General features: G+C 37.7%; 2 protein-coding genes and 2 long non-coding RNA genes across 8 annotated transcripts in view; 1 reads left to right on the plus strand and 3 right to left on the minus strand.

The window, feature by feature from the left end:
- Positions 1-1009: 1009 nt before the first annotated feature.
- LOC308668638 lies at positions 1010-15393 on the minus strand. Its single transcript, XR_014026558.1, has 3 exons — positions 15275-15393; positions 2561-2628; positions 1010-1069 (listed from the first exon to the last, which is right to left on the minus strand). It is a non-coding gene; the product is annotated as an uncharacterized lncRNA (long non-coding RNA).
- ACTA2 (actin alpha 2, smooth muscle) lies at positions 9729-24164 on the plus strand. Of its 2 annotated transcripts, none has more exons than XM_081328671.1 (9): positions 9729-9765; positions 15343-15513; positions 17810-17938; positions 18237-18347; positions 19303-19387; positions 19479-19640; positions 21305-21496; positions 22042-22223; positions 23324-24164. In XM_081328671.1, the coding sequence occupies exons 2-9, from the start codon at positions 15385-15387 to the stop codon at positions 23465-23467; spliced, it is 1134 nt and encodes a 377-aa protein (XP_081184797.1). In that variant the 5' UTR covers positions 9729-9765; positions 15343-15384; the 3' UTR covers positions 23468-24164. The 2 variants fall into 2 exon arrangements, with proteins under 2 accessions (XP_081184797.1, XP_081184798.1); XM_081328672.1 differs by lacking the exon at positions 9729-9765 and adding an exon at positions 10420-10597.
- Positions 15424-23336, minus strand: LOC308668639. Its single transcript, XR_014026559.1, has 3 exons — positions 23231-23336; positions 20458-20508; positions 15424-15533 (listed from the first exon to the last, which is right to left on the minus strand). It is a non-coding gene; the product is annotated as an uncharacterized lncRNA (long non-coding RNA).
- A 188-nt stretch (positions 24165-24352) lies between the features above and the next one.
- STAMBPL1 (STAM binding protein like 1) overlaps positions 24353-27390 on the minus strand; it is a 31699-nt gene continuing 28661 nt past the window's right edge. For 3 of the 4 annotated variants that reach the window (XM_081328670.1, XM_081328668.1, XM_081328669.1), the window contains exons 10-11: positions 26111-26210; positions 24353-24668 (exon numbers count right to left, since the gene is read on the minus strand). In XM_081328670.1, the coding sequence (XP_081184796.1) occupies positions 24612-24668; positions 26111-26210 (157 nt within the window). In that variant the 3' untranslated portion in view covers positions 24353-24611. Of the gene's footprint in view, positions 24669-26110; positions 26211-27390 lie in introns of those variants that run through there. The other variant, XR_014026557.1, reaches the window with a different exon arrangement.

Below are 27390 nucleotides of genomic sequence, written 5' to 3' on the forward strand. Positions count from 1 at the left end.
CTCATCCAAGAAGCTTCTTCGACTCTGGCAATCTGGGACAACCATAACCTGAGTGACCGAGAATCTCCATAAACATTTAGGCATTGTGTTAGCTAGATCAAACTTAATACATTTCAGAGTGTGGTAGTGCTGAAGAAGAAAAAGATTAAAAAAAAACACAAATTCCATGCTGGGATTTATGAATGTTAAGTAACATTCTGTATGTTGTAATGGTTATGTATTAAAGCAGGAACAATTCCTGAGCCCTTTTTCTGTTTCTTTTGTAGATGGAACCCCAGCTATCTGTGTGCATAATTAAAAAAAGAAATTCAGAAATGTTTTACAAAAATGAAATCAATAGAGTAATTTTTCAGAATAATATATGCGGCTGTGGGAGAGATTTCTCATCTAAATGTTAATTGCTAAATGGAGTGGGAGGAACATTACCGAGTTTACATTTGGAAAAGCAAAGGATAAACCTGCCTTTCTAGCAGTGTAATGGTGATGACTACTATATTTCTTTCCCATCCCCGATGTGTCTAGAATTTTAACTTTAAATGACATAACTGCTTCTTAGATTGCTAGGCCCTGAAGGCTGTCTGTCTGTCTGTCTGTCTGTCTGTCTGTCTGCCTGCCTGCCTGCCTGCCTGCCTATCTATCTGTCTGTCTGTCTGTCTGTCTGTCTGTCTGTCTGTCTGTCTGTCTGTCTGTCTGTCTGTCTGTCTGTCTGTCCGTCCGTCCATCCGTCCATCCATCTACCAGTATCTATCTATCTACCGGTATCTGTCTATTTCTATTTTTATTCATTTCCTTTATTATTTTTATAAATTACACAAGGTGATGAACAATACTAATTTTTCTTCCTCCTCTTCCCGCCCCCCCCCCAGAACTACAATCCTGTGGGTGTGGTAGGCTGAGAGAGAGAGGGAGACTGGCCTATTGAATCCCAGCCAGCTTTTAAGATGCAGCTTTTTATCCCTTCTGTGAATTTGGCCCCCTGAGCATTTTTGGAAAATGATAACCAGGAACTTACAAGATGGCATGTTTTATTACTGAACTGGTATGCTGCCAAATCCTTACAGACTCCCAACTGTTTACAGCAATAAAAAGACACAGTAGATAATTAAAATGTCCATCATTATAATAAACATGCAGCAACCCAACTACCCCAAACAGTCAAAGAAGGCAAAATCAGTTTAAATAATTTTCTCAAAAGGACAGAACCAGAAATGGTTAACCCACTGGTGACAATGGCTCTCTTCGCCAGGGGTTGCCAAACTTGGCAACTTGAAGACTTATGGACTTCAACTGCCAGCAAAGCTGGCTGAGGAATTCTGGAATTTAAAGTCCACAAGTCTTCAGGTTGCTAAGTTTGGAGACCCCTGCTCTTCGCTAACTCATTTCAGGGAAGGCTGTTCCTGATGTTGATGGAGTGAATGAAAAGTTCATATTTCTAGCCTCAGCAGAGACCTCTACCCCAATTTGCTTTGTGAAAAAAAGGTCCTTGCTAGCAGCTTTTCACCGAAAAAAAAAATCAGTTGCCATTCTACAAATGACTCAGTGGGGCTTGGATTTCAACCCCAGTTTGATCTTCTAAATTCATTACAGGACGTGTGACATGGTGGAGAGAGAAAACAAAAAGTTGGTCCTTTTACACCACAGAGTGTTCTAAACCATTTTGCACAATCAAAACTGGAGTGCTGTTTCTCAAACACCACATCATAGTTTTAGGGTCTATGATTTATTCATTCTGATTCAATTTTTCCTAGACTTTTGAAAGAAGCCTGGCATAAAAATACTAAAAACAAGTCATTTAAAATATATGCCTTCTTTCATAGTTTAAAATACAGATGGATGATTTCTTCCAAATGTATTTCTTTCTGCTAATTAACATGATGTATACAGTTTAACTACATTAAGGAACTGCAACTGGTTTAGCAGTTATTTTACAGCTGGTGAGGGTTTATGACCCCCTGCAAAAAGTTTCATTTCCTTATTTTCAGTGATCAGCAAAAATAGAGTGCCTTTATCTGATCTTCTGGAAATCCTACACAGATTAAGCCTTTCAAATGGTAATGTCAGCACCCCTGAGCCTTGACATTGGTCCCACATATATAGAAATAAATATAAACATGTATAAAATGTTCCTTTACTGTAAATTGGTCCCTTTTATGCTATATTTTAAGGCCCTAGGTGGGGAGTCAAATATAGTTGAAAGAAACTGAAATCAAACATATTTATATTACATTTTAAAACTCTAGATGTGAGGTTAAACGTGATTAATTATAGAGTCATAAAACTGTGCAGGTATTAATATGATTGCACAATACAAGGGGTAATGGCTATGAAACAAAGGCTTTTTCCCTTTCATTAGTGGTTGTCTATATTCCTTCTTCCCCTTCTCCTATGCCTTCTATTTTATAACTAGGGGGTAAATTATAAAAAAATATATAGCTGGACAAAAGAGTATTCTTTTTATAGCAAAGCTGTAATGCCTTACAGAGAACCCATTAGGATACTGAGAAAAACAACTGAAGTGACATTGTATAGGAAATAGGTTTCAAATATATTTGAAACATACCTAGAAGCATTGTTGTCCCAAGAAAAGATAGGCTTGCTGAGCGTGGAATGTAGGAGCCAAAAAGCACACTAGAAGAGACAATGGAAATGCTTTATTCATATAAATAAAGGTGCAAGGAAATAATTTTTCAAATCCAGCACACATACTGTACTGCACTGGTGACCATCCTTTTATTTATTTATTTCTACAAGGAAGTTTCAAGTTTCAACAAAAACCTCCTCTAAATCTTATCATTTTCAGCAGTTCATCTGGAAGTCATGATGGGTGAAGGAAGGTATGGCTTCAAGTTATTAGAAGCTCATTAGTTGACTTGGGGCTTGATAGACAAAATACCATTCACAGCCTTCGATCACCAGGCAAATCTACTGTTTCCTACCGAGCAAGAGGTATGGCCAAATAAAGAGCAAACATGAAGTAGCTCTGGCAGGTACTGTAGTATTTGGACAAAATGTCTTCCCTTCTGTCTGTCAGTCCATCCATCCATCCATCCATCCATCCATCCATCCATCCATCCATCCATCCATCCAACTATCCATCCCACAAGTGTATGTGGGAGGAACAGTATGAAAAGAACAAGAACAAATGCAACATATTAAAAATATCAATATAATGGCTTCTGGTTTGCGCACATGGCGCTTCCAGACATGCAGGAACAGTCCGCTTCCTGCCATCCATTCTTTCTTTTTTGGAGGACCCTGAAAAGGGTCGAAAATCACCCTGGAGGGGCTACTACCGCAAGGAGGCCTTCCCTGTGATTGCGGAAGGGCGTGTTCTGTACCAGCCTGCTACCGGCCCTGCAGAAAAGGCAGGGACAACCCCTTTTACAAGAAGGCAAGAGGCTGGAACTAAGCCTGCCAAATTTATGGATACAAAAGCAAACAGAACAAGACACGAACCATGAAACAGGAGCTATTCAAGCGGTTGCCTTCAGCAAACCAGCCCTCCCACGCATTCCCCTTTTATACAGTTCAGGGCGTGGCTTCTCTCTGCCTCCTTCCGAGGTGCCCCATTGCCTTCCTCTGTTTACTCCTGATTGACTGCCTCCTGCGTTGGGCGTCCTTGAACAGGGCCAGCTGTGGGTCATCTTCATCCACGCTGTCAGGCTCACACAGCTGGGTCTGCATCGTGACCAGGTGGGAGGGGCCTGGCTGAGGGCTCTGTGGAGCCTCAATATTATTCTCAGCAAGCTCTTCAACACCCCCCTCCTCCTCCTCTGAGTCGTCCGACCCAACTGCCGAACCCACAGGCTGACCCTGAATCACAACAGGGCGGCAGCCCTCCGCTTGAATCCAGAACAGCTCCTTTGGCCCGAAGAAGAGACCGGCCATAAAGATGGCCGATCATTAAGCCGCTCCCTGCTGAAAGCCAAAAGCACTACCTAGCACTAAGAAGCAATCTGGAGGACCTGGGTGAGAGTTTACTTTTCTTATTCCCTTAACCATTTTCCTGTGGGACTTTCCTGAAAATTTCTTTCCCCACTTTTTGAAAAAAATGGCGAATATTTACTCTGGGAACAAATCCTAAAGCCTTAAAGAAAATCAAGTAAGTCAGCAAAGAAATTAAATAATTTTATCTGTATTTACTAAAAAGCTCCTATTTTTGGGTGGGGATCTACTACCCTATTTCCTCTGTAAGCTGTGAATTAAGGAAAAAAATGGACTATTGCTACAAAAGTTTTATATTAATTTGGGGAAAAAAAGAAATTTTTTACATTGCATTCTATATGCTATTGATGACATCTTGCGGCGAAACCTGGTACAGCAAGTAAATTTTTCTCCTGTTGTGAGAGCTGACTGAATAACAGAGCTGTCCTTGACATTACTGTTAAAGATAAGTATGGGAACACCTGGCACTGAAAACAACTCTTTTGGAGGTGGATAATCTTTGACTATTATTAAAATAGCCTCTATGGAAGATTTAGCTGCAAACAACAACGAAATGGATGAATATATCCCACCACTTGATTATAAACTGATACGGGACACTATTTTGGCAATGACAGAGCAAATTAAAGCCAAACTGCAAGAAAAATCTGACAACTTAAAACCACCAAATCAAAATTCTGACCTTAAATGAGGAAATGATAATCCAAGAGCAAATAGAAGTGGAAACTAACACTAAAATAGGAGATTTCAAAGAACAACAAATGTAACCTACAGAGAACCTTAAAGTCCAAATTTCAATGTCAACTACAAAACTTACAACTCAAAAAGCAATAGCACCTGAAGAAAGCAATATTATGAGTGAAGATACTAAAGGCCTTCAAATATACTATATTGAGAATTCAACTAATCAAATGACAATCATAACACCAGCTACTACTTTCTACCTAATCCAGATGGAATTGCAAGAAGAAAAAGATGTGACTGATCTAATGACAACTATATTACATCAATCATCAAAAATTGAATTATTAAAGCAAAACTTCAATGGTTACAAAGGGGACACTTTCTTTGCAAAACTGACATCTGGATACTCTCCCTGGATTCAAATAAGGGGTATAGGAAGAAAGGGAGATACATTTGAGAATTTAAAGACACCAAAAGGGAAGCCTGATTGGCACAAAAGGAAGGCAAGAGTTAGATTTAAAAAACTGAGCTTGTTTTTTTTTGGGAGGGGTGGGGGGTGGGATTCCTAAAGATAGAGTATAAAAATACCTTTCAATGGATTAAGGGGAATCTCTAAAATATAACTGATTTTACATTTAGGTTTTAGATTTGTAAGGGAAAACAAAAGTAAGCTTTTAGAATATAATTCTGAACTATATTATAGAATTTGGAATGATATATCAAAAGATAGTATTTTAACAATTGATGTATAGTTAAGATGACTTATAGAATATATTAGCTGTTACTTTTAAACTATATTATAGAACCTAGACTTTTATATATAAAAGATAGTATTTTAATAATTGTTGAATGGTTAAGACAAAAATATATTTCTAATAATTGGTGATTTGTTAAGATGAAAACTAGATTTTAATGGTAAAACATAAGAATGTTTTGAAATGAACAATGCAAGTTTTGTAGACAAGAGAATTATTCTTTATTGAAATAGGGAATTGTGGGTTACCCAAAAATTAAGCTTTCTTTCGTATATTATAGGCTATTCTAGAATGTTTTATTGCAATTAGAAAAAAATTAAAAACAGGATATTGATATGTATTAGTGAAAATATATTGAAAATTTTGTTAATTGACTAGGTTACAACTAGAAATGTATTAACTTGACTATTTTGACTATGTGATAACTAAGGGAATCAGAGAGGGAATCCGTGTTGATGCAACCTGAACTATTTACAACTTCTTATTTGTTATTTTGACTACCCAACCACCGTATTGCTTCACAAATACATGTATCTGTAAATATTAAAAAAATCAATAAAACATGTTTAAAAAAATATCAATATAATGACACAGATGATTCCTGTTAGAAACACCATTCTGTGTTACATAATCTGATGCAATAAAAATAGTTTAAGACCACTTTGGAGACTCACTAAAAAACTGGTAATTTGATGTTTTTTTTCCTTAAAAAATATTAAGTCTAATTTCCCGTAGTTCCAGAATTAAGATTTATTTACAGGATTAGAATTATGATGTAGTTTTAATATATGGAAGTGTAAACTAGAATTACATATGATCATACTTCTGAGTACGAACCAAGTAAACTACTCACATATATTTTGAGAGTATGAATTGTACCAACAGGAAGCATTTCCTGTTTCCTGCTTATTAATGCATTGTATCCTCTGCTAGCTTTCACTCTATTTCACATAAGCACAAGAAATTGTGATATTGGAATTGCATTGATTTATTAAATTGATCTGCTGGCAATCTCCCTGATAAGGCAAATCTGGGTAGTTTACAGATAGTAAAAAGATAAAGAAGCAATTACAATTTTAAAACTATACAAATTAAAAACTTAAAACTATGCAAAAAAGCCCAGCATCAAGGATATGGGTGTCATGGGGAGATCTTCTTACCCGGTCAACCACCTTCAGCAGTGAGTACCTCCTTCTAGGCTCCAAGCCAGCTGGCAAAACTAAATTTTAATTAATTGTTTTATTAATTTATTTGCTGCCCGTCTCATTTCTAAGCAACTCTGGGCAGTTTATAGCATAAAAACATTAAAATAATCTGAAATAAATATTCCTAACCCAATAAAATAACCATTTAATCAATTCCCCACAAGATGGGGACAGAGGAAGCCAGATGCAGGAGGGAGGGGGAGGAGGAATTAACAATTAATTAATTATCCACTTCCATTATGATACTCCCTCGTTGGGTTCCCAAGCTGTCTAGCAGAGACAGCTGTTTAGGCCCTTACAGAAGGTCAAAAGGTAAAAACCGATCTTACCTCAGAGGGTATATTCCAAAAGTCAGGAGCCACAGCAGAGAAAGTCATTGTCCTAGACCAGGAGTAGGCAACCTTGGCTCTTTTATGACTCATGGACTTCAACTCCCAGAATTGTCATAAAAAAGCCAAGGTTGCCTACCCCTATCCTAGACTCTGCCATATCTGCAATATGACCCCTATGCTGGTGTGAATGGGGTGTGCCAGCCCCATCAGTTCCCTTCTCAAAGGGTACAGCATTATAATCTAGAAACATTTGCTTACCAGAGACCATCCCTTGTTCTAACGAAAGACCAAAATGCTGTTCAGTTTGATACCTACAGTATTCAGCTATACTACTTTTTCTGATTGGCTGCTGTGAATCCATTTATTATTTATTATTTCCACTTCCTACTTTCTCCCTCTTCTTCATTCAGTCAGGGGGGCTATATTAGAAGATCTGTTGTCATTCACAAACTACAACTCTTGTCCTCAATAATGTGCCAATTGACCCTTCCTTGGAGTGCACCAAGCTCCTTGCCCTACCTAATTACAAAAATGAAATAAATGGGAAACCAGCAGGCAGTCAGGTAAGAGACCCATTTCAAGGAATCTGTACTTCTAAGCATGCTTCTGGGTCGTCCCCCCCCAGACTTCCAAGTCCTCCTTAATAAAGTGGGGGATAGCCCAGTCTAGTGTTTTGCATGTCTTCAAGTGATGGCTTCTCCAGGGGATGTCCAAATAATCAAAATAGCGGCTGCACTCATGCAATTAAATTCTCACCTACTTGTATATGTACAACCCATTTTTTTTTAAAAAAGGAACAAGCGTTCAATTGAGTGGTTATGGCCCTGGAAATATATAGGTTACATTGGTAACATCTACTAATGGGCCTTTTCTTGAGAGGGGTCCTCACAGAGTCTCAAAATTCCCCTTATCAATTGGACCTCAAAGTTGGGGATCCCTGCCTTAAAGAATATGACTGCTGCAACAAATTCAAATATCTCTTTTTCTCTCATAATTTTCTTTCTTTCTCTCCGGTGAACAGGGATTCTCTCCTGGTTCCTGCTGATTTTTAAGAATCGTACTTGCAGGCTCAGAAACTGGTGTGCCTGCAAGAGAGACACATGATTTTTAAATAAGGGTAAAGGTTTTTTAGCAGGATCACTCAGTTTTTTAAGAGGTGGTTCTCTCAAGAGGCCCTGACTCAACTGCTTTGCCTTATAAAGCAAAGACATGTATTGGGTTTCCACCTCTCCCACCCTTTTCTAGTGGAATGTTTTGGATCCAGCTTTGTAAGGAAGTTAAATCAGGCAGTATTTCAAATTTATTGAAAAGGTTTTTTATTCTAATAAGATCCATGCGAAATGTGCTCTTTAATAACTTATAATTCTGAGGAAATGAGCTGAATAATTCAGACTTTTACACATTTTTCAGTTTATTTGGGTTCCTCCAGATAGTTTGGATTACTACTCCCCTCATCCTGACCACAGGTCGTGCTAATGGGAGTTGTAGTTGACAACCAATGGTGGGAAAAACCTGTTGTGTATGAAAGGAACACATTTGTTATTCCTAGATAACTACACAAAGAACTACCGACAGCTTATATATGTATCCCTGAATCCTGACAATATTAATTTTAGTAACTTGAGCTACTACTAGCATGGATGTCATATCCAAGTCTGTTTATTTCTATATCAATGTATAAGCTGAAGTAAAGAACACAGTAAGCTCACAATTAATATGAGAGCCTCCACACAGTTCAGCAAATTTGGCTATAAATGTTTAGTAAACTTTTTAAGAGGCCCTTGGACTTTAAGATCTTAAGATAGAAGCAGTCACAACCTGAAAAGGCACAGAGTTCTAGCCACATCTCATGATCTTGTAGATGCCATTGATGGAGCTGCTGTGTTGCTTACTTCAACTGAATTTAGGGGCAAATGCTGGGATTTACTTCAGAGTAAATCTAAAACTCTCCCAGTTTTTGATCAATAAAAAGGTAATAATCCGTGCATATAGAGATTCTCAAATCATCCACGTTATGGTTCTCCTAAAGGTGCTTTTGAACTGAAGAAGCTTCTTGGATGAGAAGTGAAACCTTTTCAAAGAAAAAAAAACCCAAGAAAATCAAGTTGCCTTTTGGAAAAAGCACTTTTAGGATGGCAATAATCCATGTTTTTGTAATATGGTACAGCACATCCTGAGCATTGTTTTCCTTTCCTTTCCTTTCCTTTCAACTGTTATAACTCAAAATATCTCTTAGTCCTATGTTTGATAAGGCATCTGCTCTGCATTACCAGTCTTCTTGGTGCCACATAGTTATAAAAAATCAAACCACAGCTTCACTTTCCTGTTGCGTATGAGGCATCAATCTCTCTGGCAGTTCTAACATTTGGTTCCACCTCCCTCTAGTCTGTGAATGAGATCTTTCCAGGATGGAGCCAAGGCAGGATTAATGACTCCTCTTGTGCTCCATTGACAGCTACATACATAATAGTACACATGGATTTGGCCAAAGCATCTGCTCCATGCCAGAAACTGTCCCTGATGCACCAACTACCCCAGGAATCTCTCAGTAGTGGCTAGCCTGAATTCTTTTTGTGTTTATATAGCAGGCAGCCAAAGCTTCTCCTGAGTTTGTGAACAGCAGAAAGGAATGCCAAGTGGAGCAGACCCGGCAACCAGCAGCCACCCAGAACTGAAGGATTTGTGGAGAAGCCCCTATATGGTTCTGTTTGACAGAGAGATGGAGATGGAGACTGGGTTTGCTCCTTGTTTGGTGAGCTGGTGGGAGGAGACAGGCTATATAGTCAGAGAATATGCCATTTCTCAGTGCACCATCCCAGAACGGCACGCCCCGAGCTGAGAAGGGTAAGTGGCAGGATAGAAGGATAGAGTGAAGAACGTGGAAACTGTTAAGAATTGGGGAGGCTCTTCAGAGGTGTCTCTGTATAGAACAGTATCTGTCTCAGCTGCATAATACAGTTAATAGGTTTTGCTCTTGGGTTCAGAAGAAAGAAGCACAATTCCTCCACAGCCCAGGCTCTGCAGATTTACCTGGAAGTAACTCTGACTGAACTCCATAGAGATGATTACCTGCATTAGATATTTTGTAGAGGGTGAAACATCTAATCTGGGGAAACTCGTGTCTGAGTAAATATGCAAGGTACATAGGATTGTGTGGATTGGCACCACTTGAATAAGCATTTTTAACTCCTTTAAAGTTTTAAGTACCCTCCAAACTGTTTTCTCTTGCTGAAATCAGTGAGGTTGAAAGAAGATTTACTGGATTTGATTCTGCATCTGTCTTATTTCCATCCTTTACTTCCAGATAAAATTGCAGAGATAAAATAGCTATAGGGTTAACAGGTTAACTGAATTTTCTGTACAGCTTTCCATCTGTTTCTGTAATATGATCTTTTGTTTTACATTGCTCTTTGTGTGTGTCATCCTAATGGACAGCTCCCCGCTCATGACTTGTTGCAGTTCAAGCTGTAACTACGAATCATGAATTCAGTTTATTGTGGGGGTGTAATTTATTATGGAGCTGTCCATTTTTGGTAGCTTCTTTTTCAAACTTTCATTTGCATTCCTACATCCCAAACAAACCAGAAGCTCAGGATCTAAGCATATATAGCAGTTGGCAGTTGCATTACCAAGAAGGCAGGAGCTAACTTTGATTTCACTTGCTTCAAGGGCCTGTGTAAGTAACAACCTGTGTTTGGCTTGATGTTTATTTTCTATGGACATGCCTTCTGTGCTATTTAAGTATGAGAATAGAAGCCATGTTTACTATCCTTAGGTGAGAGTTATCCAGAAGTAAACATATCATCACCCTATTACTGTTTCAGCGACAGCTAAGATTAATTTTGAGCAGTAAATGCTGCAAAAAATAATTTAAGTTGGGATGCTTATACTGGTAGATATCTACCACATGCAAAAGTCTTTTGTCTGGCCTGATCCAGGACAAACACTTTGTCTATTTACTTTTAGTATATTCAAAGGTAATCTCCCTCAAACTGGAGAGAGAAAGAGAGAGGTGGGAGGTGGGAGAGAGGGTGAGAGAGAGAGAGAGAGAGAGAGAGAGAGAGGGAGAGGGAGACGGAGAGAGACAGACACAGAGAGAGAGAGGGAGGGAGAGACACACAGACACAGACACCCACACCCACAGAAAGAGGGGGGGGGGCAGAGGCAGAGGCAGAAAAAGAGAGAAGGAATTTGCAATGGATGTATATGGAGCATTGTTCTTCTATATCAGGGTTCCCGACCAGGGGTGCTTGCCCCCCCTCAGGGTGTGAGATGATATTCCAGGGGGTGCAAAAACTTGGGTTTTCAAAATTTGTTGCTGTTATTTTGAACTTCTGTCAGGAGTGCGAGAATATATCAGAAGTAATCTAGGGGTGTGGGGTATAGAAAAGGTTGGGAACCGCTGCTCTATAGCCTATTAATCCAAATACACAAATATATGAAGAGAAATGTCATTTGTCTCAGTGACACAATATTTGATATGTATTTGATCAAACTTCCTACTGTTTTAATTTACATGCTTTTGGTAAATTGGGCATATCTGTAACATACTTGATATTTTTATTAGCAGCATTAACTATAATAAAATTATTATAAAATAATAATTAATAATACTAGGAATGGTACAGGAGTTGCGGTTCAGTGAAGCCAGAGGATAGTGGTATTTATCTTTGTTTATGTTCATTTAGATGTTATTCATTGCTCACAGCCTTTTCTTCATTGTCTGGGTCCATTTGATATCTTAAAGACTGACTTCACACATGGTAAAATGTAAAGCTATAACCTGGCTTGTATGCTTTAGGCTTGGCTAACATGTTATGTGAACTCCACCGCTGATAAGTTATACTTTTGATAATAATGGATTATTAGTAATGAGCCATAGTTTACACATAATAACCCTGGATTTACAGTCACTGTGAACAAATTCTTTTATTGTCTAGCAGTCTGTTGGTCTATGACTGAATAAAGATTGATTGATTGGCTGATTGATTGATTGCCAAGTAAACTGTCTAAACACCATTTATGTTAGGGTAACACAAAACCCAGAACATTCCCCATAGTTTTTGCAGAATTCTTGTCCAATGGACAACACTTCAGATATTAAACCTGAATTCATATTATTCCTCTTATTCTTGAATTGCTTTTTTGGTGTGTTTTTTAACTGTTTCAGTGTAGATTTTCAGTTATATTGCTATATTATATGTTTCGTTCTGATGTAGCTTGTTTGCTGGAAAGTGCCACTGTTGCTATTGTTACTGTTGTCATGACTTAGAATTACCAGATTTGGGTTTCAACAACCAGAAGACCAGGAGAGAGGGGGTGAAAATCCCCACACAAAGTTTAATTATTTTCTGGCTTTTAGTAGCTATTCAGATGTAGCTATTCAGTTCTGGTAATCCTATTGATGACAATCAATGAATTTATAATAATTTGTCTTTGTTGTTGTATGCCATGACTGCTGGTGCGATGAAATTGTGCTTAACTTTGTTTATAAATAAAAGTAATTATTTGCAGAATTTCCTATGCAGGGCACACATGCATGTTTTCAGGTTTAGTGCCGAGTTCTGGGCTCTGCAAGTTTCTGTGAGCTTCCTGGAGCTTTAAATGACTGCTGGTCTGGCATTAAAATCTTGCCTTAAATGTTTGGTTTCCCTGATTTTCCTGAGCTCGGGTAGTTACTAAATATGGTTTTTATTTAGAGTTCCCCACGCTCAAGTAGAAATGCAGCATTCCCTTCTTCCCCCTCCCTTTAAGGATATTATTTCCCTTTTTGGCTCAGTTGAGTAGAGTTTGAGGCAAGGAACCCTTGACCTTTCCTGCTCTGTTCCAAAAACAGGCTTTTAAAAGGCTTTGTTTCCTAATTAGGAAATAGTTTGTTCCCAATCAGTCAGACATTTTCAGCATAGGTGCAGATTCTGTGCTTTTAGCAAATGTTTATCTATAAATGAATAATCCTTATAAAATGCATTTTTGCAGCATTCCTTTGAAAAATTCTTTCTTTCTTTCTTTCTTTCTTTCTTTCTTTCTTTCTTTCTTTCTTTCTTTCTTTCTTTCTTTTTCTTTCTTTCTTTCTTTCTTTCTTTCTTTCTTTCTTTCTTTCTCAATTTGTTCAGAAATTTATCCTGAACTACACTATTTAATTTTATCCTCTCAAAAAAGTAATAGTGAATAAAAAGCAATTTTACTACAGAATATTCAACACGGGATTTGTTTATACATTACATTTTGAGAAGCGTGTCCCCTGCAAATACTTGCAAATGTGAGATTTTTGAAAACATGTCCATAAACTGAGCTCATCCTGATTCACTTGTCCCATTGTAAGGTGTGGACAAAGACCTCAGTGTTTATATTCCATTCATAAATCTGCATTTCTTATCTCCTGGATGAGGAAACATCTATATCTGTTTCTCTCACACAACTAAAGTAACACATTCAACACATTTCAGGATCTAAAGCCATATGAGAACTGAGTGTTATAGTACAGCAATTTTGTTTTGATGGGAAACACATTGGAATCTCATCGCTTGTCCATGAATCTTTGAGGGAAGAAAATGCAGTAAAAATAAGGCATCACAAATCTGTCCATGTGCCCCCATTTTCTGCATTCCAATCTCTGTCCTTTCCTTCAGATGCAATTCAGTGAAATCCTCCCATCTTTGAACTTCCACATCACATCTAATGTGGGAAATCCAACCATTATAACCAAAGTATGTGCATTTGATAGCCAATTATCTTTTTAGTTGATTATGGTAATCAGGCTATCCCACTTTGGTTTTTTTTTAGCTATTTCTTTTAAATGCTAAGCATGAGAAACTCAAGAAAAATAAAGTCAAAAATCTTAATTGCCTAGATCTCTGACTTCTGAAATGTGTTATCCACGTATTATGAATCACAACTAAAAGATTGTGTGATATCCTGCCTGTGATGATGGAGAAGGCCAGAGATTTTATTTCAGCTGACAGTCTCATTATGTTGGCTATGATTTGACAATCTATTTTTCTCACAGTATTTTTAAATACATGCCCATCCATTATTCTCTTTTGGGATAAAGCAGGAAACATGTAAGAGGTAGTTAGCTGATGAAATTAGAAGCAACCGTGGCATTATTAGTGGGTTTTTTGTTGTTTTTTTAAGGATGAAATGGAGAGAGGGAAGAATGAGATATAATACCATCAGCTACCTAGAAGACATTATATATCTCTCTTTCTCACTAAAATGCAGCAAGGACGAATGTATATATTGTAGAACAAAAGTTGAAAAGATAATTTTCTTCACTCAGAAACCATGTTCTGTTCTTTTTTCTGCAAGTTTTGAAAACCAGACCTTAAAGATGCACTTTATTTATTCTGCTTCTTAAAATAAGGGGGGCTTGGTTTAGATTAAGGTGGCAACAAACTGCAGGGGTAGTTTTAATCCTTTTTTATATGCTGTCCCTAATACATTTTTGAATCCCCACACCTGGCCTTTACATTTAAACCACCATTACATTTTTAAAAATATTTCCTTTACTATTTTTATAAATAAAGCAATGAATATACCTAATATTCTTTTCTCCTATTTTTTCCACAACAGCAACCTTATTAGGTGGGTTGAGCTGAGAGAGGGGCTGGCTTAAAGTCAACCTGCTGGCTTTCTTGCCTAAGATGGAACTAGAGCTCAGAGTGTCCTGGTTTCTAGCCTAGTGCCTTAACCACTAGACCAGGGGTCCCCAACCCCCGGTCTTTGGACCAGTACTGGACCACAGCATGCCAGCAACCGGTCCGCACAAACAAGGAAAGCCCCATCCACAAGATGCAGGCAGCACACAAAACCATGCCCCTTCCGGTCCACAGAAAAACCTCTCTCCATGGAACCGGTCCCTGGTGCCCAAAAGGTTGGGGGCCTCTGCACTAGACCAAACTGTCCACACGTGCAGGGTAATTGGTTTTTCATTGCTCAGGTTACCTTATCTAGGTTGCAAAAATCAAGAAGATTAACCAAAGAGCTAAACTGGTCTGAATCTCTTTGCTGCCATCTTGTGGTCATCTGGATTTCTGCACACTAGGTATAGAGGCTTGTTTATGCCTCATTCATTGAGTAAAGAGTAGAACTAATTTTAAGTTAGGCAGGTGAAACTTCCAAAGTTTCCTGAACTACATCTCCCAACATCTAGCTTTTCCAGCTAGAATTAATCAGGTTAGGAATATTTAGGAATATTGAGACTCCCAAGTGCTTTACCTCCGCTTTAAGCTAGGAAATGATGGTTTGCTGACAGTTAAAAAGAGAAAGAGTTTAAACAATTCCTTCATTGCTCTTTGCTTTCCCTATATCTATTCAAACAGTAAGTGAAGTCACGCTACATGTTTTAACTCACCTTCGGCTGTCCTTTATTGACTGGTAATGTTGGACATTTGCATTGGATCTGCTCCCTTTTCTTTGTAGGACAATACCTGTGTGGAAAGTCTCAGAAAGTGACTGCAGAAGATGTGTGAGGAAGAGGACAGCACGGCACTGGTTTGCGACAATGGCTCTGGCCTATGTAAGGCAGGCTTTGCTGGTGATGATGCTCCCAGGGCTGTCTTCCCATCCATCGTAGGACGTCCAAGGCATCAGGTAAGTGAACAATTCAGTTGCTTAGCAAAGAAATAAAAAGTTTCTCTTGAAATGAAACTATGGAAAACACACTCGACTCCATGACATAGTCCTCATGTGATTTATCTTAAATTAGTGCAGTTGATATAAAGAGGACTTTTCACTCAGATCCTTGAACAGATGTCTTAGAAATCAGTCATTTTTCACAGGAAATTGGCAACCTCTTTTAACTTCTTCTTTGAAAAAGATCATTGTTGCTTTTGATTACAAATAACAAATATATTTTAAGTAGTATGAAGGGAAGTGAAATACACACAAATGGTGGTAAAGACGGGTCTTAGGTTTGCCAGGAAATGAAATATAAAATAACAGCAAATCTGATAAAAGTACATAATTCCCCTTTCTAAACATGTCTCAGATGTTATATTTCAATGTCATTGTTGGTGAATACTCTGAAGCTGTTGAATTTCTTAACAAACTACTTGAGACATGTGTTGGATACACCATCCCTGTCCATCAAATTACCTAGAACTAAGGAGAAATTTCCTAACAGTGAGGACAAGTAACCAGTGGAACAGCTTGCCTTCAGAAATCATGGGTGCTCTATCACTGGAGGTTTTTAAGAAGAGACTGGACAGTCATTTGTCTGAAATGGTATAGGTTCTCCTGCTTGAGCAGGGGGCTGGACTAGAAGACCTCCAAGGTCCCTTCCAGCTCTATTCTATTCTATGGCAAAGTGGAGGATGGCCATTTACTGACCTCCTATTTTGCCACTATTCTGTACATAAAAGGTTCAAAGCTGGAATAACTAAAGGCTCTCCCTTTGGGACTAGCCATGCTACTTTCCACAGTTTGATTTCCATTGGCTCTGAAAAATTCTGTGCTTTTTGATATAAATTCTTAGCTACTCTAAATTTTTCCTTGTTCCCATTCTTCTCTTTCCCTGCTTTTGCCTGCCCTCTGCGCCGGTGAGCTGATTTTTAAGTTTACTGGTTTTTAATAAACCTCAAGCTATATTTTAGCTGAACTAAGTGAAGAGGGCACTTAGTCAGATTTAGATATTGGGATTGATTGGGATTGTGCAGGTTGCAAACTAAAATAGAAATCACACACAATAATAATCCAACAGTAAAGAGGTCTGCTGAATTGAGGCTCAGTGAGATGCAGACTACATATATTGTAGTAATTTTAGTTATTATTGTTTTTATAATGATTCAAAATTACCTTTTTCCCCCCACCAAAAACTGCAATTTCAAATATATTTATTTGGAAATAAATCTAGTTGAGGTACCCAAGCTGACTTCTAAATAAACATGGCTGGGCTGGATCCTGGCAAAAATATGCAAAGTGACCAAACCTTGTTAGATCATACAGTGTTTTCATTAGATGGCTCTCTGTTTATTTTACTTCAGTGAATTGTTTTTATCATCTTCTTCAGCCAAAAGGGAGTTCCAGAGTAACTTATGTGGCACTTGGTGAGGAGAAGATTGATAACCCTCTGCAGGATTGACTATTTTAGTGACATGTTACAGGAGAAATGAAAAGTAGAGAGGAAAGAGGAAAGCAATATCAAATGTTGAGTTTAATTCTAAGTATTTCAAAATAATTTACTGGACACAGTTCAGTGGAGAAACCCTATGCAGCTATTTATTTAACTGGCTCAGTTGAATGGTCCTCTTTTTCTCTATTGTTGCTGTCTAATGACAGTTCAAGGAGGACCCTGACTGGCTGAATGTAAATTGAATTGATTGCTAAAATAGTAGTGAGTAATCCATATTGGATTTCAGATTACAAGGCCCACAAGAATGTAAAGAGCACTTCTAGCTTCTGGTAAATGGAGTGGGAAAAGCATTTATCAAGAAAGCTATTATTGAAGATATCTCACATTACATTCAGCTAAATGGATTAGTGCTGTTGTGATCCATGGCAGTGCAACTTCACATTTATTTAATTTAATTGGATTTATATACTGCCCTTTCCCGAAGGACTCAGGGCGGTATATAAATCCAATTAAATTAAATAAATGTGAAGTTGCACTGCCATGGATCATGCTGAGCTTGTGTAGGAACGTTGAAAAAAATATTATGTTCCTATATGCTGTGTTTGGCTATTGTGCTACTGAGGCATGCTTGGTTTTGGTTTGGGTGTTATGTGCACCTAAACAATTATGTCACTCAAGGAATTACAAGCCATGGCTTAATGTGAGAACTGGATCATAACTACACTCTGGAGAAAAGTGATGCTATGAAATGATGATAACTTTGGTTTGCTTCTAAGCCAGATGGAGTCATGAATCGTTTCCTGTTTTAACTTTTAGGGTGTGATGGTAGGCATGGGACAAAAAGACAGCTATGTAGGAGATGAAGCGCAAAGCAAGAGAGGGATCCTGACACTGAAATACCCCATAGAACATGGCATCATCACAAACTGGGACGATATGGAGAAGGTATTTAAATTGCAATTTTGATAGTGTGTAAGATTTAATATTGTATATCAGAGATGGCTTCGTATTATGTCTTAATTTTTACAATTTTGTTATACAGCATAATGGCAAAATGTTTTGTGTTTTTTTTAAATTTTGGAACCCCATTTATTTATATTTGATGATGGGTTCCTTTTTTCATTTTCTGGAAATTCAAAATGCATTATCTTGTCCTTGTATTTCTGATTAATTGTCCAAGGTGTGGGGCAGAGTTAGAGATGTTTCCCATAATGCTAATAATTCATTTTGTCATTTATTCCAGATTTGGCATCATTCATTCTATAATGAGCTCCGTGTGGCTCCTGAAGAACATCCAACCTTGCTTACAGAGGCACCTTTGAATCCAAAGGCTAATCGAGAAAAAATGACACAGGTGACTGGTGTATAGCATGCTCCTGTTTTGCTAACTTGTCAGAGTGGTGGTTCCACCCTATATGTCTGTGAAATGTGATCCCTGTTTATATTTTTGAAGAGAAGAATGGAGCCTTCCTTCCTTCCTTCTCTCCTTCCCTCCCTCCCTCCCTCCCTCCCTCCCTCAATATTTACAAAACCCTGTACTCCTCCTGAAATTCTCTTTGAGTTTTCAATTACTTGTTTATGGAGCAGATCAAACAAGAGTTCATTTCTTCCATTCATATTTTTTTATCTTTGCTCAGGCAAGTTAATTTCTCACAAACTAGATTCGGGTGCCATTCAGATGCTATGTTTGGGTCTTAATCAGTATGCATAGTTCGGATGTCATCCTGGCGTCCTTGCTACTTGTGAATAAGCCTTCACATATTTTTTTTACTGCAATTTTATTGGTCTGCACAATTGTGACCCAGTAAGTCAAAGAATGACCCCCAGCCTCATCAATCAGAGATGGACAATCAATTGGCTCAATGTGACCCACAAAGCTTTTAAGATAATTGGTGGTGTGATTATTCAGCAGAAAATTTAAGAAGGCCTAACACTCCTTTAAAAGTGAAATAGTCAAACAAAAAGAGGGGAAAATCAATGAACTGCCAAACATGTCTGAATGTATTTATTTTTTTATTTTCATCTAATTGTTTACTGTATATTTCCTATTTCTAAACTGCCCATCTCCCTCAGAGATTGAGAATGGCCTTATTGGTATATCTCAGTAATTGTATAGAACTGTGGAATTATGGGAGCTGTAGTTCTATACCTCTAATAAGCATCTATTGTCAGTGACCTACCTATTAAATGCAGTGGCAAAAATATTTTATAACATTGTAAGCCAATGCCTGGTTTAGAAAAATGGCCTACAGATGTTCAAATTAAAATTAGTCAAGGGAGGGATTTATTTATTTTTCTATTATTTTCAGATTATGTTTGAGACATTCAATGTCCCAGCCATGTATGTCGCTATTCAGGCTGTTCTGTCTCTCTATGCCTCTGGACGTACAACAGGTAAGAATGAGAAACTACACTGGATTTTCAGAACATGAATGAGAGTGAGTTGACTTGAAGGCAAACAAAACCTGTTTTGTGTTACCTCAAGGGATTGTGCTCGACTCTGGTGATGGTGTCACCCACAATGTGCCAATCTATGAAGGCTATGCTCTGCCCCATGCTATCATGCGCCTGGACCTGGCTGGCCGTGATCTTACTGACTACCTCATGAAAATCTTGACAGAACGTGGCTACTCATTTGTTACTACTGGTAAGGAAATTCCATATGACCTTCACTGACTTAGAGCTTTATATGCTCCTAGCTTATGTATAAAACACATTACTTTCAAATATTCTCACAAGGAATCCAATTTTCATGTTTTTTGGATGCAAAATTTGGTACATTTTGTCAATATTTCAAAAGAGCAATCTAAAGTAGAGACTTAAGTTCAAACGGACTGTTGTTGACAGAATATAGATTGCTAAACTGGTTCATTGCATAGAATATCTATAGTTGATGCCAAATTCTCTTAGAGGAAAATGTGTTGCCTTTTATAATGTTTTCTTGACAAAGCCATAGCTAGTTTCTTAGAAACCTCAGGAAAAACTCCTACTTAGTTGGAAAAAAGTAGAGCAGAAATTGGCACCCATCCAGATGCAATAACTTATTTTGTGTAAAGAGCAATTCAAATTATAGTTTGGTAGTGGATGAGAAATTGCATTGCGTTGCTGTTTCCATACATCTGAATCATTGTCTGCTACTGTATACTATAGGCTAGAGGTCCCCAACCTTTTGGGCACCAAGGACTGGTTCCATGGAGAGAGGTTTTTTCACGTACTGAAGGGTGCATGGTTTTGTATGCTGCCTGCATCCCATGGATGGGGCTTTGCTTGTTTGTGCAGACTGGTTGGTGGCATGCTGAAGCCCAGTACTGGTCCACGGACCAGGGGTTGGGGACCCCTGCTATAGACAATCCCTGTTGCCTCTTATAGACTCTGAACTAGGGATCCTTGTTTATAGAGGATTGTGATCAATAGTGTCTATCCTAGTAGTATGGATTCCTTTCTTTCCTTGCATTTCTGCATACCAGTTTCAGGGCTTTGGAGAACCTCATAGAGCAGTTTGGTGCTTCAAGGGACTGGAGAAGGAGAAAGAAGAAGAAGGAGAATTCCATCACACAGGATATTGCTCCCATTCTGTGTTTCCATTATACATGTAGCTACTAGCCCTGCAATTAGGAAGTCTTCTTTAGTGCACAGAGTAGAATATGCAATTATATAACCCCCCCACCCCCCAAAAAGCTCAATGAAAATATTGTTCAATTTTAAATTCAAATATTTAAAATTTGATAGGCTTTTTTTAAAAAAATATTGAAATTGAAACACTGTGTAGGAGAAGGAGTGGGAGAACCTAGGGGCAGAGATAAAAGAGGGATCAGCCTAGAATCCCCATGTAGCCACAAGTTCAACCCTCCTTGAATCCTGTGGACCCTTATTTAATTCCAAGCAGGTGCTAACCTTTAGTTGAGAAGATTCCTGTGCATAGGTTGTTTAACAATAAATCAGTTCGATTGGACCTTCACCTATGGACCTGGTCTTTCAGGCCTGATTCTGTGTTTGCAGTATGATAGCAACCAAATAGTAGCACAATTTTGATTTTTCAAACCACCAGTTTCTGAACTTACGACAAGCCCATCTATAATTATTAATTTTGACAAATTAAAGGAAAATAAAATTAAAAATGTTTGGCAGATTCAGAACATTTGCTGGGTGATACATTTATGATAAAAATGCTGAATGCTGATTTGGTTTACTTAGTTTCAGTCATCACAAATATCAGTTTCAGTCAGCAAATGCCACAAGTCTGCATTTCTCCTTGTATCTGGTGGACCAACAGTTCCATGTAGACATCTCTTCTTCAAATTTCATCCACAGCTGAACGTGAAATTGTCCGTGACATCAAGGAGAAACTCTGTTATGTTGCCTTGGATTTTGAAAACGAGATGGCCACTGCTGCTTCTTCATCGTCCCTAGAGAAAAGCTATGAGCTGCCCGATGGTCAGGTGATTACTATAGGGAATGAGCGTTTCCGTTGCCCAGAGACTCTCTTTCAACCATCTTTCATTGGTAAGTTGAAATATATACATAATGTCATGCTTCGAGTTAGTTTTGGTTCCCTGGTGACTGCCTAGACTAGTCCCTGAAGTTTTCTTGCCAAGGTTTTTTGGAAGTGGTTTCTACTACTGAGAGAAAATGGCCCAACATCACCCAGTTGGCTCCTGGGAATAAGGCAGGACCAAAACTCACAATCTTTTTGTTTCTAGCCTCACGTCTCAACCACTACACCATATAGATCTACATAATATCTACATCTATCATCTGTGTCTGTCCGTCCATCTGTCCATCCATCCATCCATCCATCATCATGCCATGTCATTTTACTGGACTGCCCTTTGACAATTATAAAAAAGCCAAATTCTGGTACTCAGCATTCTTAAATGTATATATCTACCTGTAGTTTCCATGAAATTTTATTTTTGATTCTGTTTGTTATATTTGTAAAAGGTTATAAATACTTTCAACATTTGAAGGTGGTAAATCAAAAGATTTAACAGGTTTAATTCCTTATTTAAGAATATTGTAACAAGTGTTCCTTTTGAAATCCACATCAGGCATGGAATCTGCTGGCATTCATGAAACTACCTACAACAGCATCATGAAGTGTGACATAGATATCAGAAAAGACCTTTATGCAAACAATGTCCTATCTGGTGGGACCACCATGTATCCTGGCATTGCAGATCGTATGCAAAAGGAGATCACTGCCCTGGCTCCCAGCACTATGAAAATAAAGGTATTGTTTTATTGATCACTGCATAATTCACAGTGCCAGAGATGGCTTTGTTTACATGATATGTCAGGACTCCTAGAGATGAGCAATCTACTATGTTTCAGATGTTGGTGACCTGCAGCTCTGAGCATCCTCACTACTAGCCATGCTGAGTAGGATTGCTGAGAATTACAGTTCAGCAATATTTGGGAGTCATTACTGAGTTGAAGGCACACACACACACACACACACACACACACAAATCCTAAACCAATCGTTTTCTTAGTTCTGCACCTGAATTAGGAATGTCTAGAGGAAATGAACTTTTTATTTGATTAGATTTGATAATTTAAAATTATATTTACTTTTCTTTGGCTGGTATACTTTCACCTTATTTTGCCTTGGGAAAATTGGATCTTCAGCATGAAATGGACTTTATCTCACAGTAGCCATATGCAGCAACAGGCACTCAAATACAAGACAATGAAAACACTAAAAAAAATGCAGTGCAAAGCACTAACATTCCAGCAAAAGGAATCTGAATGAAAATAAGTGTGAAGGAATTACAAACTGAAATAAATTTGGATTTAACTTAATATTTTAAAAATCAAAATTAAGCATCAATGGGATTTTGTTTTTAATCATTTCTTCAGGATAAATTAAATCCTAATCCGAATTCCTTAGTTGAAGATGTTGAAAGTTCCCATAAGGAGATTCATCACATCAGTAATGACTGGATTTTACTTGCCAGTATCATTTTAAAGTACCTATTGTGTTTCTTTATCACAGTGAATCTCATGAAAAAGGTTCCTATTTTCACACAACTTTCATAGAATTGCTTTGCTTTTAAAAACAGAATGCAACCAGAGTAGATCACTTCTGCAAGAATCAAAAGTAACTGAGTATACCGCCCATTTTTCTGTCCAAAATGATTTGTGTAATCTCACCCTCAAATGGGCAACATCATCAAGAATAAACACACTTGCTTGAGTTAGGTACATAACTATATACAGATATGAAGTCTCTGTTACCAGTTGCTTTCTGTGAAAAACGATGTCTGCATAATTTGTAATATCTCAGTTCTAAGTGGTTTAATTAGATCTATTCAATCCTTTTTTCTTCAGATTATTGCTCCACCTGAGCGCAAGTATTCGGTCTGGATTGGAGGATCTATTCTTGCTTCTCTTTCCACCTTCCAACAGATGTGGATCAGCAAACCAGAGTATGATGAAGCTGGCCCATCCATTGTTCACCGCAAATGCTTCTGAGTTGCTTCCCCTTCTGTGAAAAATATTCTTATTAGCCTACCCCAAATTCCTTTCTTTCAATTAGCTGGATTTCCAATAAGATGTATTTGAAGTTTTCAGGGGGCAGAGGAGGAAAGAATTGTAAACATGCTTGTCAGGTGCTTTGAATTTTTATTAATAAACCTCAACGTTTTCATACTCTACTTGGAGTAAATAGTATTCCTTCTCCTCTGGAAGAAGAGTGAGACATGGCAGGTCAACATTACACTAGTCAATATTTGCATTAAAGTTCTACGGATAGTGGAAAAAAGTGAACCTTGATGATTAAAGGAAGTTTGTGCTTATTTTAATCATCCACTGGAGAACACACAAAGATAGCAGCTATTTTTACATTTAAGACTTGGATGGATACATTGTAATTTATGCATAAGTAGAATTGTTTGCCATTCCTCTCTAAATCCTCTGGTTATATCTAGTTTTCAGTCCTCCATGCCCTCTGACTTCTACCTCCTGTTACTCAGAAAAATCAGAATTATTTTAAGATTCTTTCTTCTACAGTGAATTTATAGGGAGGCAACACTGGCTGTTTAATAATGCAGTAGCAGCTGTTTGGAACTGAAGCTGGTTGAATAGAAGGAATTAGTGTTTGTGAGCTCACACATTCATAGTTCACTTTATTATTTGAGCACAGTCTTTCTGTGTGTTTCTCAGAAGAATCTGCTTGCTCCTGTTGGCTATTCTGTTCTTTCATATTTCCTATTCTATTTTATAGCTAATGTATTTTTAAACATGCTGTAAACATTCACATGTCCCACTTAGACACCCCTGAATACCTGTAGGGCAGGAAAACAATAATATATACTCCAGGGGGGGGGGGGAATAGAGAAAATTTTTGCAAAGGGGTCAAAGGCTGTCATTGTGTCAAGTTCACTTTATTGTCATATTATTCCAATAAAATAACATACCCGGATTGAATGCCACTGTGAGCTTCATTTTGACCGTACAACGAAATAAATTCAAAGTGAGAAAAGGGCAATAAATATCAAATTGTTAAATTCAAAACATACAAATATAAAATGTCAGTAAGTTGGAAAACACTAGGAAAACCTGGCAACCTTGTTTTCCTTTGGCCTTATGTTTTACCGAAGGCTTTCTTCTATCTTTATCACCTCAGATCCAGCACAGTTATTTTTATCTCTTTTTCAATGACATGTTTGCAGATCTGCAAAAGGAAACACCAAATTAATCTTAGATTATCTGTCATTAGGCAGCTGCTGCAAAATTAAATAATTTAAATCTGCAACAATTTAAGGGAAATGTGGATTTATTTTACTGGGATATTCATCTAAGGCTGCGATCCAACTGCAACACCTTCTCAAACAATCACGCTCTGTTATTCCTTCCTTTGGAGAAGATAAAGATTTCCTTGAGTTAAGGTGGACTCCTAGTGATTTCATTCACACATCTATATAATTTTCTTTATCGGCTTCTGGGATTTTTTTTAAATGCAACTTGATAAACTGAAATATCCTGGAAACATTCTATTCAAGGTCTAATGGTATATTTCTTGAGATATTAAAAGCCAACATCATTTAGGTACCACTACTTCCAAGATTTCTGATCAGTGTAAACCTAACCATTTTGCTCATCTGGTTTGGTGGTATCCATGACTTAACAGACCTAGTTCTTCTGATTATCTTTCTCCATAAAAAAATCCTGAGGACGCTGGGGAGTAGGTTTATCATCTGTAAGAAAGGTAATTTACTTTTTTTTTGTAGGCTAATATAAAGAGTTTCATGGGACAAATGGCTATTATCCAATCTTGGTTTCTATGGTAGGAAGAGGAATAATTTCACTTTGAAAATGGATAAGTATCTATTAAATCTATATCTTTATTATATGGAAACGGACAATCCCTCTCCCCACACACACATCCAACAATCTGGGGAATTATGTTAGTTTTTAATACAGTATATCTCTTTCCAGAAACATTTTTACATTTTAATTCTGAACAAATGATTTTAACATTTATCTAAAAAATTTAGAGAGCATCCATCTCACTCAGAGTGACATTGAGTGGTATATCTTTAACTTTTACAGAAATGTGGAATATGAACAAGACATGAATAGTAAAGAAAAGGCTCTCAGACTATCTTGTTAACTCTGAATTCTACAGTGCAAAATATCTGGAAGGTGATGGGTTGGGAATTGCAGCTATAGAAAATTAGTATGTCCCACTTTAATGTCCACATCCTGTATCTGGCCCTCTGGAAGGGTCTTTCAACCCATTTATGAGGTAATATTTGCCTTTTAACAGTTTTGCAGAATTTCTAAACTCTTCCCTGCAGGAATGTTTCACTTTGCCTCAGTTTGCAATTTCCCCTTTCTACTCAAATGATCAAATATATTAATGTAAGAAATGAACAACCTTCAACACATATCTAAATATTGTTGGACTAATCTCAGCCCTGCTGCCATTCTTTTCAATCTTCCTGCCAAAATATAAGTCTGATATTTCTCCAAGCTGATGATATGAATTGGACCGACTGGATGCACTAGATTGGAGAAGACAGATTTTAACTTACATTACATTTGTATTCCTGCATATTTGAATACTGGTGCAGTGAAACTACAGAATGTTAAAAATTAACGTGCTATCCTTACATTAAATAGCCTAGGATCCTTGGTATGAGGGTGAAAGCCCTTCTTCTTACAAGCAGAAACTTCCAACATGCCAGCATTAGTAAGTCTGAAGATTCCCATCCTAGAAAACAAAAGAAATATTACATCTAAGAAAGCAGAATACAAGAGCTTCACAGAATCTACCTGCAAACTGAACTTGCAACTGGCTGCTAATGGAGACAAAACATACAGTACTGAGAGAAGTCATTTATTCAACAATTCAAGTCACTTTTTGAAAATTACATTAATAAAGAAACACCTTGTTGATAAAACTGTTCCTACAATATTATGTCAGCCAAGCTATCAACTTTAGAATGAGCATGGCTGCAGCCATTTTTTTTTCTTTCTCATTTCCAGTTGACACATAGCATGGAGGGAGGGGGGTTTGCCAGGTGTTGCGCTAGACAAAACAGACTTTTTGTCTTGGACTTTCTCTCGTGGGAACCAAGGTCATCGGCTGGTCCCGAGATTGGGTGTTTCATGAAAAGCCCACCAGCAAGCTATATGGGGAAACATAGTTGCCTTAGGGCTGGGATTTCTTAACTTTGTAATGGGGAATTATTATGTGTCTCTTCAGACATGGTTTCACTTTTGAAGTGCTGATACTTTGTATCAATAAACATGTTTTTTGACGAATTTGCAAGCCTTGGAGTTCTGCTTTGTCTTTGTCTGTTGGAAACCTGACATTAAACCAAGTTTAAACCCTGACACAAGCACTGCCTAATGCTCAGAATAGGATTCCTTCTTATGCTGAGAGGCTGCCTTGCAAAGATCATCTTTTTCTGAATTCAGAAGGTCATTTCTACAGCACTATCGCATCACACTTGATTTAAATCATCTCTGAAATATTGGGCCAGAGGTCTACAGGATTTTGATTGCTTCCGTAAAAATGTTAAAATGACAGGTAAAATCCCCACTTTTGAAAAATCCACAACTCAAAAACCAGCCAAAATAATTATAATTACACAAATTTTAGTTTAATTAATCAAGGCTGAACACATTGCATGTTACATGAAAAAGGTAAATCCCTGGGATTTTTAATGTAAAGGACGTTGATAAATACAAAAAATACTAGAGAAGATCAGAAACATAAAAGAGTCACTACCATTTAATGAAACATTTCTGGACTATAACAACACAGGTTGGAGCATAGAGCAGAATTCTTAGAGGGGTCCATGGAAGAGAAGAAAGACTTCTATTAAACCTCTATGTCTATGCAACTACTACTACTTTTTTTTGAAAGACTAAAAATGTGAGATAAG

This window comes from Vipera berus (assembly GCF_964194415.1).
Source record: "Vipera berus genome assembly, chromosome: 5".
Taxonomy (NCBI): domain Eukaryota; kingdom Metazoa; phylum Chordata; class Lepidosauria; order Squamata; family Viperidae; genus Vipera; species Vipera berus.